This window comes from Myiozetetes cayanensis, unplaced genomic scaffold (assembly GCF_022539395.1).
Source record: "Myiozetetes cayanensis isolate MyiCay16 unplaced genomic scaffold, myiCay2020 scf19, whole genome shotgun sequence".
Taxonomy (NCBI): domain Eukaryota; kingdom Metazoa; phylum Chordata; class Aves; order Passeriformes; family Tyrannidae; genus Myiozetetes; species Myiozetetes cayanensis.
The window spans coordinates 11732761-11747604 of NW_026087400.1; the positions used below are offsets into that span (position 1 = coordinate 11732761).

The following is a 14844-nucleotide window of genomic DNA, read 5'->3' on the forward strand; positions in this document are numbered from 1 at the left end:
AGCAAGAGGCATGGAGCGAAAGAAAGCTTTTGGAGTGTTTATGTTTTCATGTGGTATCTGAATGATGAGTTTATAGAGCAGACTGACTCCTGAGGAGGCTTCACCAACAGTTATCCAGTGACAATGATAAACACGTTGCTTAAAGCTTTACTAACTTGGGTATTAGAGATGTGTTATAGAAGTAAATTAAAAATTGGAAGTGCTGCATAAACTTTCAGTAAATAAAACATTTGCTCTAAAGCATCTTAAAATTAATCAGAAACAGCTCTGCTGTTCCATGGCTCTGAAGTTGGTTCTTCTGCCTCCAAGTTAGCTCTTCCACTCCTGCTGCAGTGTGTGCCAGGGCTGGGTGGGAGGGTCGGGTAAAACATCCTGACTCTGCCCACTATCCATAAACAGATGGCATTTTCAAAGATCAAAGGGATGTGGTTACACTTTTAGCGTTAAGAAGAATTAGAAGAATTGTTTCAGAAGAATTAGATGAACCAAGAAGACACCTGTGACGTGGGTCGCCTTTTCTGCTTCCCTTACTGCACCCTTCTGATCAACACTGACACTTCCTTCATGTTTGCACTGTAAGTAAATCCACAGTAGGAGACCAGGAGAAAAAAGTTTGCACCATGAGGAAGATAAACCCTCTCTCTGGTGACAGCGAAGGATCTCTGTCCATCTGTGCAAGGCTTACCCAAAGCACCCAGAGTGAGTGCTGCCAATAAGGGCTTGACACCTCTGTATTTATAGGCATTTTGCTAATAAAAAGTCAAGCATTTCTCAAGGTAGAGAGTGTTTGTGCTATGGCCTGAAACGTCTCAATTTCCTGTGAATTCTCTGTGACTTGGCTGGTGCCATTTTTACTGCAGCTGTTCCCTCAATTGAGAGTTCACATCACGAAACATGACAGGGAGAAAAAGAGCCCATGAGAATTCACTGAATGCAGCTTTTCATTTGAAAAGATCCTCAAACACATACAATTGCATTCTTTTGCTTAATTTTCAACATTCATAAGCATAATTGCATTTATTTTTCTAGTCAATACTGAAAACAAGCGGTAATTTGTAATATTACAACTTTACATCTCAAAGGAACACAAGCACAACAGTCCCTACTCCCTTCTAAAAGAGGTGAATGACACGGAGGAGGTTGGATTGCCTGTGCAGGAGATGCTTACAATATTTTTCCCCATGGGAATATATTAATATTGTAGCTATCAACTTCCCTTTGTACGTGTATAAATGACTTTTGGAAAACAGACCTCAAAGCCAGCGTTTTTCATGTGCCAAATCACACGCACTAAATATCTAATATAGGCAATAACAAATGCTAATATTTCCTAAGCATGAAAAGTGAACTCTCTTTTCCCCACAAAAGCAACAGTTCTCACTGGAACCAGTGATCAGAGGTTGTTATTGCCATTCCATCAAACAACCTGTATCCTTCTAATTAAATAGCAAAGCATCTGAAAATCTGCTTATTATGAGTCTGCATCCTGTTTATTTTGAAGCTGGTGGAAAGATCTCCAGTTATTTCACTACACACTCAGCAGGGTCTACGGTGAAGGAACTGCATTAGTTAAATAATTCTTAGCACTGGAATCTCAGATATTCAACCATGGTTTTGTACTCAGTATTGGAAATTTGCTACGTGGTGTGATGGTTTGTGAGAAGAGTTTAAAAAAAAAAAAGAAAAGAAAAAAGTAAGAAAGAAAATGAGACTTCACTGGGAAAAAGAAGACAAATAAAAAAAAAAAGGAGTGTGTTAACCAGGCAGAACACAGTCCCTCTAAGAGATTACACTCAGTTCCCACTGAATTTAAGGGATTTCAGCAGAATTTCACTGACTTCATGTTAAACAACTGCAAAAAAGCTGAAAATTCACATGGACAGAGTTACCAAGGCTCTGCTGTTAAAGCTCACAAGGGGCTGAGCAACAACCTCAACAACACTTGTTGCCTTTCCTGCATCCTGCCCACCCTCTGCTTTGAATCCTTATTTAATGCCTCAGTTGCTTTCTGGGATCAATTCTGAGGAGCAATTTTGTCTATGATTTACCCAGTATCTCCTTTTCTAAATCCTTCTCTGTCAGCATTTGACTGTTCACTCATGACCTTTTCCCCCCCTTTTTCAAATCTGGCCCATCCTAAATTTGGCCATCAGTCCCCTGCAGGTTCAAGGGTCATTCTTCTCTTGGAACTTCTTTCCTGCTAGGCTTGTCCATCTCTACCCTGCTAAGCAACCCTCTAGAATAAAGAAAAAATACCCAATGGAGAGGAGGGCCACAGTCCAGGCTAAATAAAACAATCAGAATTCTGTATACTTCAAAATTCACTCCTGAAAGGTTGTGACAAATGCCTGAGCTCTCACTAGACCTGCAATACTCCCTAATCCTGTCAATTCCTTCAACATCACTTGAATCTGAATTTATCTATTCCTTCTGAAATTTTTATCTCTGCTAGAAGGACATTCCCCATCCCTCATTCTACCCGCCCACCTTGCTTACTCCTGAAACCATATTAATTTCAAAAGAGTTTAAATTAAAATTCATCTACTTTTAAGAAGTCTCTCTTCCTTCTATTTCCCAGCTCATGAAGCTCTTAAAGTTTTTCATGAGAAATATTTTTCCATTGGTGTGGCTGTACAATTCCCTGTAGAATGACTTCCTACAAGTCATTCTATCAGATTCCTTTGATACCGTTTCTTTATACCCTGTGAGTTCAGAGAAGGCTGCACACCCTTGCTGAGCTTGATTTCGGTACCCAAACACCACCTCCACCCTCCTGATGACTTTTCACAATCAGCAGATGAGGAGAGATTCTCTCTCACCTTTACAGTGTGAATGACACGGTATTAAAACATGAGATGTAATTTCCTTTCAGCAGAAGGCCTCCAGAGAGGTAAATGTTCTTAATTAAATCAACTCTTGCATCTTGAGTCATGGAATAAAAGCTAAGTAGTTAGCTAAGTGTGAGATACTTAATTTACAGGTCTGCGATTTTCCACGTGCTCAGGTCAAACAGTCCCTCACTGTTTCTCTTACACCCAAAACCAGTGCACCCAATCCCAAAAGAAAGGTTTTACTTGGTGTTAGAACACAGCTACACAACAGAGGAAGTATTTGGTAAGAACTGCTCTTAAAATTGTTACCTTTCTAAAATAAATTCTGTGAAAAAGATGCAACTGCTCATGGTCTCTGTTGATGACTTTTCCTGCCCAAAAAAGTAAAACTGTCTACATGTGCAGGTAGATTTAGTTACTGACAGCCCAGATCTGACACGAGATAGGCAAAAAAATCTGGGTGACAACACATTCACTGAGGGACAGTTAAACCCTGTGCTGGGCTTTAGAGAATGATTTATAGGAATGGCTCAGGCCTGGATAGAGCAAAACAGAGCAATTCAAGGCTGTAGTGCAGAAAAAGTTCCCTCTAGTTGCTTGCAAGGTTACATTCCTCCCAAAGCTATATTCATAAACAGGTCAAAACAGCACACTTTCCTGCAAGTCTAAACATTGGCATGTACATCCACTAAAATAAATCCAACAACTGAGCAATCAACCTCCGAAAAAACTCAGGTTAGCATAAAATAGGGATGAAACTCTGGAAAGGGGGAAGAATTATTTACAACTCTAAGAAAGAATCCTGGAACACAGACACGAAGCTGCAGAATAAATGGCAAAATAAAAACACACTGGGGAAACTTTCCAGAGATCCCTCTCTGTTTAGGCCTTCACAGCTGAGAAGTGACTTGGAGCTCATTAACAAGCCCCAGACTAATCTATTTACTTGTATGGAACTGAAAAGAGGGGAGAGAAACATATTTGACTCATTCTTAGTAATTTCCCCTGCATAAAATATTTTTTGGAGGGGGAAAAAAAAAAAAATACAGACAGCTGAGCCAAAACTCTTTCTCCCTCTCAGACAAAATTGGATGGTGATTCATCATATACACAGATGAATTTTAATTTATTCCTTTAACAAGTTTCTTTGTGTATTTTCTCGTAAGCGAGAATTAATACACTCAGACACGGGGAAATGTTAATTTTATGGCATCGCCTTCCAGATTTACAAATGTTGAGTCTAACTCCTGTTGGCACTCCTTCAGCAGCAGGAACCAAGCCAAGTGCCTGCCCCACGCACAGAGGGTCTCTGGCCTTTGTGGAGGGTCAACATTAACTTGAACAAAATGAAAGGATCCTGCCCATCCAGTGTGGGCACTGATGGACAGTTATTACCTTCCTGAAGGAAAGCTGTTGGATAATTAGTCATTCCTGCTGTAAACTCCACGGTGCCACTCAAGAAAAGGGGAAGGTGACACGGCAAAGCATTTGGCCCATTAGACTCACATAAAACTTCCCTCAGTTCAGTGGAGCCCAAGCAGGATTTAGCCATCTGGAATTCACAGATACATCCTGGCTGTGATGCTTGCCTGCTAAATGAGCAACACTAACGATGATGATCCTTCTGTTCGTCCAGTGAGAAGCTCAGAGAGACTCCTCCAGTTACTGGGACAAAGGAACACACCCCCTCAGACGTGGGAAGAGTCCCCATCCCTTATCTCTGCTGCAAGAGGAAAGAAAATAAGTGCTCCCATTTCTCAGTGAGGGGAAGTGATGAGGTGCACACACCGAAAGCTCTTGGGCTGAGTGCACTTCACTGGGATATGGGATGCAGACTCCACAAGGCAGCACTCGGGACCCAGCTGTGCCTGGAAGCTGCCAACTGTTCTCTCAGAACATCCATCACGCAGCTGGGGGGTTACTTTGGACATTAGGAAAAATTTCTGCACTGGAAGGGTGGTCTGGCATTGGAACAGGGGTGGAATCATCATCCCTAAAAGGGTTTAAAAGATGTGTGGACGTGGCACTTGGAGACGGGATAGTGGTGAGCCTGGCAGTGCTGGGTTAATGGTTAGACTCGATCTTAGAGTTCTTTTCCAACCTTATTGATTGTATGAATGACAAAAATGAATTAACTGCTATCACAAAACCACCTTCCCTCAGTAACAGATTTGGTTGCTCTTTGCAGAAAACTTGTGGAATAAAGATACAAAGCAAGGCACTTTGCACTTGCTAAAAAAACAAGTATTGGCATTCTGAATACCACAGCTTGTTCCAAACATTTTCCTTATCCCTAAATTCTTAACAGCTACACTTCTGTTTTCTAGACAAAGAGTGTCTACCTAGAGAGCAATTCAGCAAGGAACAGAAGTGATATGGAGATCTACATCTCTCTCTATATATACAAACATACACAATTCTATTGTAAGAAATATTGTGTATTTCTGTGAAGGAGAAGCAGCACTTGCAGTGCCAATTTGCATACGTGAAAGGAAAGGACCCATCAGGCAGATGGGGCCAGATCTCCCAGCCTCTGTGCTGATTGTTTATCTGCTCACTTGGAACTGGGAAACTTTACGAAAGTAAATTTGGGATTAACAGCAAAAAAATGCAGCTGTGCAAATGCATGAGACATGATGCCTTTGTATCCAGATAGAATTTTATTTAATACAATTAAAGTAATTACTTCAGTCTAGTCAGCCCTGGCTAAATCTCCACTGCAGTTAATTAGCAAATGATGGTAAAATATGTTGAACATTAAATGTTAAATACTTCCATTATTAATATTATTCTTGCAACTGATGCAAGAGCAGCCAGGTCCAGGTTCTTTGGAATGCTGCAATGTGGTAACATGAAAAACAAGACCAGTGCTTTGGCCTGGCTGGTTTAGACACAACACATTTCCTTGTACTAACACAGAATATGCCCCCAAAAAACCCCACAGAAGAGCTCAAGTCCTGCTTTCATAGAATCACAGAATAGTTAAGATTGGAAAGGACCTTAAAATCACCTCATTTCACCCCCTGCCATGGGCAGGGACACCTTCCACTAGCCCAGGTTGCTCCAAGCCCTGTCCAACCTGGCCTTGGACACCTCCAGGGATGGGGCAGCCACAGCTTCTCTGGGCAACCTGTGCCAGGGCCTGCCCACCCTCCCAGGGAGGAGTTTTACCACCCAGGAAATAACTTCTGTGATCCCACACAAACAAAAGGACCACATCCAGCTCACATCATCTAACAGCAGCACATAAAGAGTAAACATTTACAGAAAAAGGAGAATGAGAATGGCAAGATGAAAATAAAGGTGTGCAGGAGAAATGGACTTGCTGTACTTTGAACTCCTAGAACAGAATTAGTCTTGTGCCTTGCCCTTGGAACACAATTTCAGGCAAATACCCCAAAAAGAGATAAAGTAACCACTGAAGGCCCAGGGAAGGAAACAAGATGCTGGAGGAAGAAAGGTTAAAAGGACTGGGTCACATTTAGTCCTGCAAAATAAAGGTTTAACTGCACAGAACTACATAAGGGAGGTTATAAGAGAGCAACAACTGATGGCTCTCCCTAGTCAAAAATGGGAGAAAAAATGATGAGATGAAGCCATAGAAAGGAAAATGAAGGACTGAGAACCTTCATAATTCAAAGAGTGGAAGGAGCAGCCCAAAGCTGTGGAATACTCATCACTGAGGGTATTCAGGCTTAAGTAAACACCCATCTGTTAAAGAATATTTTGTTACAATCACCGCTGCTATTGTGCAAGGAGGTGGAACCAGAGCCCCACCGAAGTCTGGGGGTTGGACACCTACAATTCCCGTCTTTCACATTTTGAAACGTTTATTCAGAACAACAAACATCTGGTTCTTAATCCCTCAATTAACAGTGTTTCCAGCCCTAAGGAATTAATCATAGAATTCATGGGAAACAGTTTATTTGCTGGCAACCGAGTAAAACAAATTGCCTACAAACTTCTACGTTGCTAATGGAGCAGTTTAATTGCCTCTTTTTTTTTTTTTTTTTGACATATTAATTAAAAAAATAAAGGCTAGAAAGACATCCCTGATCAGAGACCTTGGCAGCAGTGTGTCAGCAGAGAATTACACAGCTCTGGGGACTCGGGGCTCTCACTCAGAATACTGACCTCCTTTGAAGAGCACTCGGAGATCTAGTGATGAAAAGCACAGTACAAAGTGCTAGATGGTGTCATTAGTATTCAGGAGGACACAACTCTGTGGCTTCGTTGAATTTAAAGGGATCTCCTGGTACTTTGGAAAGCCAAAATGTTTTCCAGAGGGAAGAGCTGACCAGGGTGGGGGCTGGCTTTGCTTTTTGACAGTGTCTCCCAGCAGACTGACTCAGTATCACTGAACCAGCTTAATGTCTGCTCATTTTGTAGTTCTACCATTTCCACAAGGTAGTATTTAAAGCTGTTTCCAGCTACAAATCCAAGGCAGTGTTGAAAATACCAACCCAACAAAGAATATCTACACAACTGTGCGTGTCCTCACAGAACCATGGAATGTGTTGAGCTGGAAGGGACCCACAAGGATCACCGAGTCCAACCCTTAGCCCTGCACGGAACCATCCCCAACATCACCCAAACCCTCCTGGAGCTCTGGCAGCCCTGGGGCTGTGCCCACTGCCCTGGGGAGCCTGTTCAGCTCTCAGTTGCTCCGGACAAATTAAATGGAATGGAAAGTCCACCATCAAATGTTCCAGTACTTTGGCTTTAAAGATTTCCCTGCCTCTAAGAGTAGAACGTGCTGTTCATCAGTTTATTCACCTGGTTTTGCCCCCGGATGAATTTTAAAGTAAACAACTTTTATTCTCAGCAAACAGGTTTTCAAAGAGTAACCATCACAAACAATGTGCATTACGGGTCCATCCAGCAACAGACTCTCAATAATAGCTCTGAACGTCTCCACAAGCTTCAGGGAGTCTAATTGACCACTATAATTTACTTCAAGGTTGGCAGCATTTGGACAGCTCTTGAAAGCATGTTTTTTTGTTATTAGACCCTTCTGTACCCATTTGCCACGGCCAATCTTTTCACACCTACTGATTTTGCCTTTTGTTCTCTGTGAATAGTCCTGAGACATCAATCAGTAACAGGAGGAACTGACTCATTTCCCCTCACGCTCCTTAAAGTATCTCTAGATAACATCTCCTTATCAGCACATTCCAATTTGATGGCTGTTTTACCTTTGCATCTTCCTTCAATAAAGCTGTCCGTGTTTTTTATTTGATGCCTAACCTTTATTAAAATTGCAGCTGCTCTAACATCTTTAGGTATTTATTAGTGACATCAGATACCACGGAGAGGGGGGAAAACACAAAGCCATCTATTTATTTAGTTTTGGAGAAATAATGCTAAAAGTTTTGTTAAAAAAAAAAAAAAATTAGTGTTTTGGGGTTAGCTTTATTTGGATTTTTTTTCCCCTCTGTGTGTATGGGTTGGTTGTTTGAGGTTTGTTTGTTGTTTTGGTTTTTTTTTTTCCATCATGCCATTCCAGACTGGTTTTTGTCTATTGTTGTTTAGATTGCAACCTCTCTGAGTCTGTTGATCTCTCCACAGTTCCAATGCACTTCAGGTGACAACACACCTTCATATGGAGGAAAGGAAGGGTTTATCTTAATATTTAGAGTTGACCAAATATTGAACTCATCCAGACCAAGCCATATAAACCTTCCCATTTATTCCAGATTCCTCGTTGCATCAAAACTATGTATGTTCCTGTTCCTTCAGATCACTCTGCAATCAGTTCATTCCCAGACCTGTAGTTTGGTCTTTACTAAGGACAAGGAACAGGACACAACAAGGTGGAAACTGAGGAAGTACAGAGATAAAACTGCCCATCATTAAAAACACACCATCTGGAATCAAGAAATAAATTCTTACAGACAAGACTAAAAACTGCAACTTTCCCAATTAACTCCTTAGGGGATGCCACGGCCAAATGCAGTGGTACCAGGGGTTACACACTTTGAAGGACAAGTTCCAGCAATAAAATAATTTTAAAACCACAGAACTTAAAACAACCTTCAGTGATGGAGGAAGCACAGCTCGGCTGGTGCCTTGTGTGCTTGTTTTTCCCTGACAACAAACACCCAGGGCTGGAGACAGGGCTGTCTGTCAGTGCTTCCAGGGAGTTACTATTGTTTCAGCTCATCACAGTGTCCTTGCCAGGCAGCCAGCAATTACAAGTCTCTTATCCCAATAATTACAGGCACAAGAATACCTCTTGAGTAACATTATATTCCAGTTCTGCCATGGAGCTCATGCTCTCAGCGTGGAATGCTCTAATCAGAACAAACACTTCTTTTTTAGGAGTGAAATCAAAGTCTTAGCTGGCTGGTGAGGTCTGTTTGTCACTGTGGGCCTCAAAAAGGTTTCTGCTGCTATTTTAGGTGGCACCCAACAGGGACAAACTAGGTTTTGGAGAAAAACTTCAGTGTGTTTTCTTAAACCAAGTTCCTTCTCAATGTGAACAAAGCATTCCAGAGCACTTTTATTAAGGCTGGAGAATTCATTCCCAAGTGCAACATAATGGTAACTTCCAATGAGTAACACAACTTGGAAATTATCATCAGCTCTCCAAAGAATATTCCAATTATCACATGGAAGACCATGATATTCTTAATATATATTAACAAATTAGGAATTCTGAGAACTCTCTGCTGGAAATGTTTTTCTTGCATATGAAAATTCCCCTGTCTGAAATCCCAGCCTAATGAAGCACTAGCTACAACAACTCATTCCCTAGAAATTTTCTTGTCTTTCTCAGAATTAGAATATAAAGCAACCAGTTAAGAGCTAAATGGTAACTGGAAGGTCCAACACTTCCAGACATTTCAAAGCTTTTCCTGGCCTCTCCAACATGCACCTCCCCACATAAAACAGCTCAGTGATCCCAAAACACTCACAAAGCTGAACAAACCTTGGAGTATTAAATCCAAAACATTTCCTCTCTCTTAAATGAGAAATAAAAGAGGAATAAGGAATGGAAAACAATTCAGCAAGGATATCACAAATGGCAAACATTGAAAAAAGCCATCTCACATTTATGAATTCTGTTGTCAGATTATTTTGAACACAAAAGTCATCTTTTTATCCTTGAATAAAATCTGCTGCCCTGCTGAGGGGTACCCAGACCCAGCACACACCCATACAGGAAAAACAGCTGATTCTCTCCAAGAACTTCATCTCCCTGCTGCTGCTGGGACATCTCACTTACCAGTTGGGACAGCAGGATCCATTGTTGGCTTTTCCCAGGTATTGATCTGCTCCCAGGTAAATCCATTGGTTCCCAAGGCGACGCTATAACCGCAGTTACTGTAATGCTCATCAAACGAACAACCACCTAAACCCAAGAAAAATAAAAACATCATTTAGCTATTTTGTACCCAAGCTTACACAAGAAATATAAATAAATAAAACCAATTTCCTCGACACCATTTTTCAGGCAGCAGCAGAGGTGATGTCTGACAAACATTTTTTTTTCATTTCCACACTTTATAGCCATTGGAAGCCCTTGTTTTCTTCCCTCCACAATACTATTTCTTAGATCAATCCCCTTTGTTTCAGCCTGTTATTTCCAAGGACAACTGTACATGGTACCTCCATGCAGGAATATTTGCATAAACCTCCAAGACATTAAAAAAAAAAAGGAAGAAAAAGGAGGAATGCAAATGGCAAACAAGCACAGCATCACTATTGCTACAGTTAACCCTCACTTCTTTTTGCCTTTAAGCCTTGATCATCTTAATCTGCCTTTAACCATCTCTTACACACAACATAAAACCACAAACCACAGAGTTTCCCCAAGGTCTTCCCCACTCAGTATTTCTGAGTATGTAATTTCTTGACAACAAGAGAAGAAGCAGCAGCAGATGGCAACTGGCATTCACACCTTGCAGACTGTTGACTTAAGAGATCTTTACTGCAATTCCTGAAATACTTGGAAGAAGTTAACTCTCTTTAATAACTTGGCAGCTACCTGGACACCTGTGAGACAAGAGAACTCCAGGAACAGCGGAACCAAAGCTTGTATTCCAATGCAGATCTTTGAAACTTGTCAAATCAAGCTACTTTATTCCCCTTCTCATCCATCCAACACAGTCTGCCAAATACATTTCACTGCTGGATCCTGAGTCCCTGAGTTTAGAGACCTGAATCACGGCAGGAGTGTCTCTGCAGTGCTTTAGTTTTGTCTCAGGGGAGCAAGGATCATTTTTCTCTGCAGATATGAGTCCTCCAAAGTCAACTGGACACATCCAGCATTCCAGAGGAATCCAGCTGCGAGGACTGAGCAGTGCTCAAGGCAACACTCACTGGCTCTGCCAGCCAAGCTGCCAACTGCTCCTGACACCAATCAGAGTTACATGGATGGATATTCCTGACTCCTCACTCCTTCCCACAGGCTGCACTGCCTGCACACACAATAAATGGCTCACACACCAGTGACCTGTGATTCCTTTACAATAAAGATTATCCAACACTGGGGACGTGAAATCCTTCTTTGGTTTGCACCCATATGCTCTGGCTTCCAAGAAACCCCAAATTTGTCTCATCTCCTGTGGAATTCTTGTAAATTACAAACACAAATATCAGTATTTATTAATTCCTTAGTCTGTTAAAGGATTTTATGTGCACTCCAAACACAGTTGGTTTTCTAAACAAAACCTCTACAAACCCAAGCATTTCTTTGTGAGTATATACTAGAAGGATTTGTCATGTAGAGTACCTGACACCCCAAAATACTCTGTTGTTAAAGTTTAAAGAGGTCAGGCTCATCCTAATAAATAACTATTTTATATATTGTATATTTTCATTATAAATAGAACTGATTATAGTTGGTTTTATCACCCTTGCAAGCTTGTCTGTTTCAGTGGAGTTTCAGCAAATATTTCCAAATTTTCATGATTTTACAGTATTTTAATAATTCTTGCTTTAAATTTACTGCTCTTGTGAAGCTCCCCCAGCTGTCAAAACAAGCAGGATTACGCTTCAACTTCCTGTAATTTTTTTAAAAAAAATTAATTTAGGTGAAAAAGTTCAAAATTAAAATACTGAACACACTCATTAGAAAAAAAAACCAACTAAGAGAGAACACAGAAACTCTGGCTTGTGTGGGAGTGAGCACTGCAGCTGAAAGTCACCTTCATCACAGCGAGCGGGTACGGGAGACAATATCAGATACTCTGCCCTCAGCCTCCACACGGGGCACTCCGATTGTGAGAGACTCGCTTTTAACAGCACAACTTCAGACACAAACCATCCCCAACACCCCCTCACAGGATCAGGGATGTCTGGGAGTTGTTACTCTGAAGGGATGGTAAACAAATTCTCTGACAGAGCCCAACATCTGCACGTGGTCTTCTGCACGCAGGGAAAATCGCAGAGGAGCTGCTACAAAAAACCCAAAGCAAAACAAGCAAGAGCAGCAAAATCTGGAGTAGCAAGTCCCTCGTTTAACAGGGAATGTAGCTGTCATTGTCTTGCCATAATCAGCTAAATAGGGTATTTTATCCGTGCTGAGGAAGGAGCAGTTGGAGGAGCTGAAAAAGGGATACAGCGAGAACTTCTGGAAATTAATTGGGAGTTTCCACTGATAAGAGACAACACCTGAGGAAGCTTTAAAGTGCCTTGTGTGAAAGTCAAAGCTAAACTTGTAGTACAGCTGAGTAAGAAAGGGAAAGATAAACCATGGAGAGCCTTAAAAGTAGCAGCAAGATACCTACATTTTAAAGAGAAGAAAGATTAGTGGAGAAACCTCCAAACACAGAGTGACAGAGCAATAAGCCAGGAGGATTCATTTACTAGAAGCAGCAGAATTGGAATTCGGAGGTGAATCTGCAGGAAATGAGGACAAGCTGGAGTCAATATTAGGGGCTCAGACAAGCACGCTGGCAGTGTGAGTCCTGGGGACCAAGAGGGGGGCAATGTCTACCTGCTTCTTGCCCTGGTGTGTCAACAGAGAGCAGAATTAAAAGTGAAGTAAAGGTTCAGCTGGGACCCAGGGCCATGGGGACTTGGGAGCTAAAGAGCCAACAACTCCTCTCTTTACACTATTAAAGTGTGTTTTGTGCTGTGGAGCAGGAAAGAGGCTTCAGAAAGTGGAAGGAAAGTATCACAACTTCCAGAATATCACAGGTTTTGGGGTTACCCTAATAGACATGGAATCACAGAAGGGTTTGGGGTGGAAGGGACTTCAAGATCTTCTCATTCCACCCTCCTGCCATGGGAAGGGACACCTTCCACTAGACCAGGTTGCTCAAAACTCTGTTCAATCTGGCCTTGGACACTTCCAGGGACAGGGTAGCCACAGGTTCTCTGGGTAACCTGTGCCAGGGCCTCCCCACCCTCATTGTAAAAAATTCTTCCCTTATATCCAATCCCTGGTAAAGCCACTTGGTCACAGTGACCTGTGTTCATATTCTGCCAAATCACAGGTGGCCTTAGTCCTGTCTTTTCTGCAGAACTTGGGAGATGTGGTATTAAATCTTCACTTAGAGGCAGCCAGGTTCAGAAAATCAAGAGATTTTAAGTGTCCACTTAAGTAGGAACAGTAAGGAGCAGGTATGTTCCTTTCACTGATGTCAGCATGAGCTTAATATTCAACATTTCCTAAGATAACACCTTATGTCTGTTAATACTTAACTGGAAGCTACACTGAAATATGCTGGAACATAAAGATGGGGAAAAAAGGTCAGATCCATCCTAACAGAAAATCATCCATTGCTGAAATCCGTTTGGAGGCAGAACAGGACTATTCATTAAAATAAAAAAAAATAATCCTCAAATTAAAGGAAAAAAGATACCATTCAATGAATTTAGATACCAGGTTTGCACGTTTTCATTTCAGCCACGTATCACAGAGTTGCTTGAGGAAAATGGAAACATTTACACGGTCACCAAGATGGGATTCTGGGTCTTCATAAATTGTTAACAAGAATGAGGATTTTTGGACAACAAATTGGGATCTTGGAGCCTTTGCCCTGCTTGGCTGGGAATTAAACAGCGACAAAAGTGGGGCAAAAGAGGAAATGGAGATGACTTTGATGGTTTTAGATAACATGGGTGGTGTTGACCCCTTTTCACAAAATGAAATCTATACAGGAAAGCTTAAAAGGGTCATATTGAAGGAAATAATGGCTCGTGCAGAAAGGATGAAACATCCCTCGCTTTACACTGCGGGCTTGTAACAATGCCACTGCTCATCTGAGTGATGCTAATTAATCTTGAGCAGACCTATCATCAGTTACTGAGACTTGCCCCTGGATTAAATGTAAACCAGCCTTGCATAAATTGGATGGCTCCTTTGAATATCTAATTGAATTTGCAGAAGTGTGTGCCAGGGGGGTGTTTAAATAAGTGCACAAATAGGATAAAAAGAACTTCACGCCGTAATATCTAATTCAGTAAGCAAAAATAATGGCAGGGCACATTCCAATTAGTGTTTGATTTATTTATTTTAACAAATCCAATTAGTAGAATGTTTTATAAAGTCATCCAATGTCAAACTCTCACAGACTCACCAGATAAAAAAACACAATACTTCTAAAAAAAGGATAAAGAAACACTGTTGTGAGAAGCCTCATCATTATCCTGTGGCTCTAAAAACACACACTGGAAACAGATTCAGATACAATTTGATCAAGTATTTACAGCAATCCCAGGGTGAGGAGGGGATGGACACAATGAGAACATCAGTCTCATTATCCCACTCCAGGTTTTTTTCTGGGACAGAAGTAGTTGGCTTTCTCCCTTATTTATTAACAAGGAAACTTTAAAAAAAAAAAAAAAAAAGACGACAAAAACTCAACCACAAGCAAAAGGGAGAAATTAAAAAAGCACACAATACTTTTCTGTAAACATCCCTTGTGAAACTTTCAGGAGAGCTGAGATTGAGTCCATCAATTTAGAGTTAAGCCCCACCAAATACAAAGCAAGTGAAGGAAGAAACAAATGCTGTTAGGATGAGGCAGTACTTATGAACTACAAAATTCCACAAATTAAC

At 41.2% G+C, this 14844-nt stretch overlaps 1 protein-coding gene across 14 annotated transcripts in view; it reads right to left on the reverse strand.

Moving 5' to 3' along the window:
• The window catches only part of PTPRT (protein tyrosine phosphatase receptor type T), a 432724-nt gene that overhangs the window by 309757 nt on the left and 108123 nt on the right, over nucleotides 1–14844 (reverse strand). For all 14 annotated transcript variants that reach the window (XM_050313539.1, XM_050313547.1, XM_050313541.1 and 11 more), the window contains exon 2: nucleotides 10060–10185. In XM_050313539.1, the coding sequence (XP_050169496.1) occupies nucleotides 10060–10185 (126 nt within the window). The remainder of the gene's footprint in view (nucleotides 1–10059; nucleotides 10186–14844) is intronic.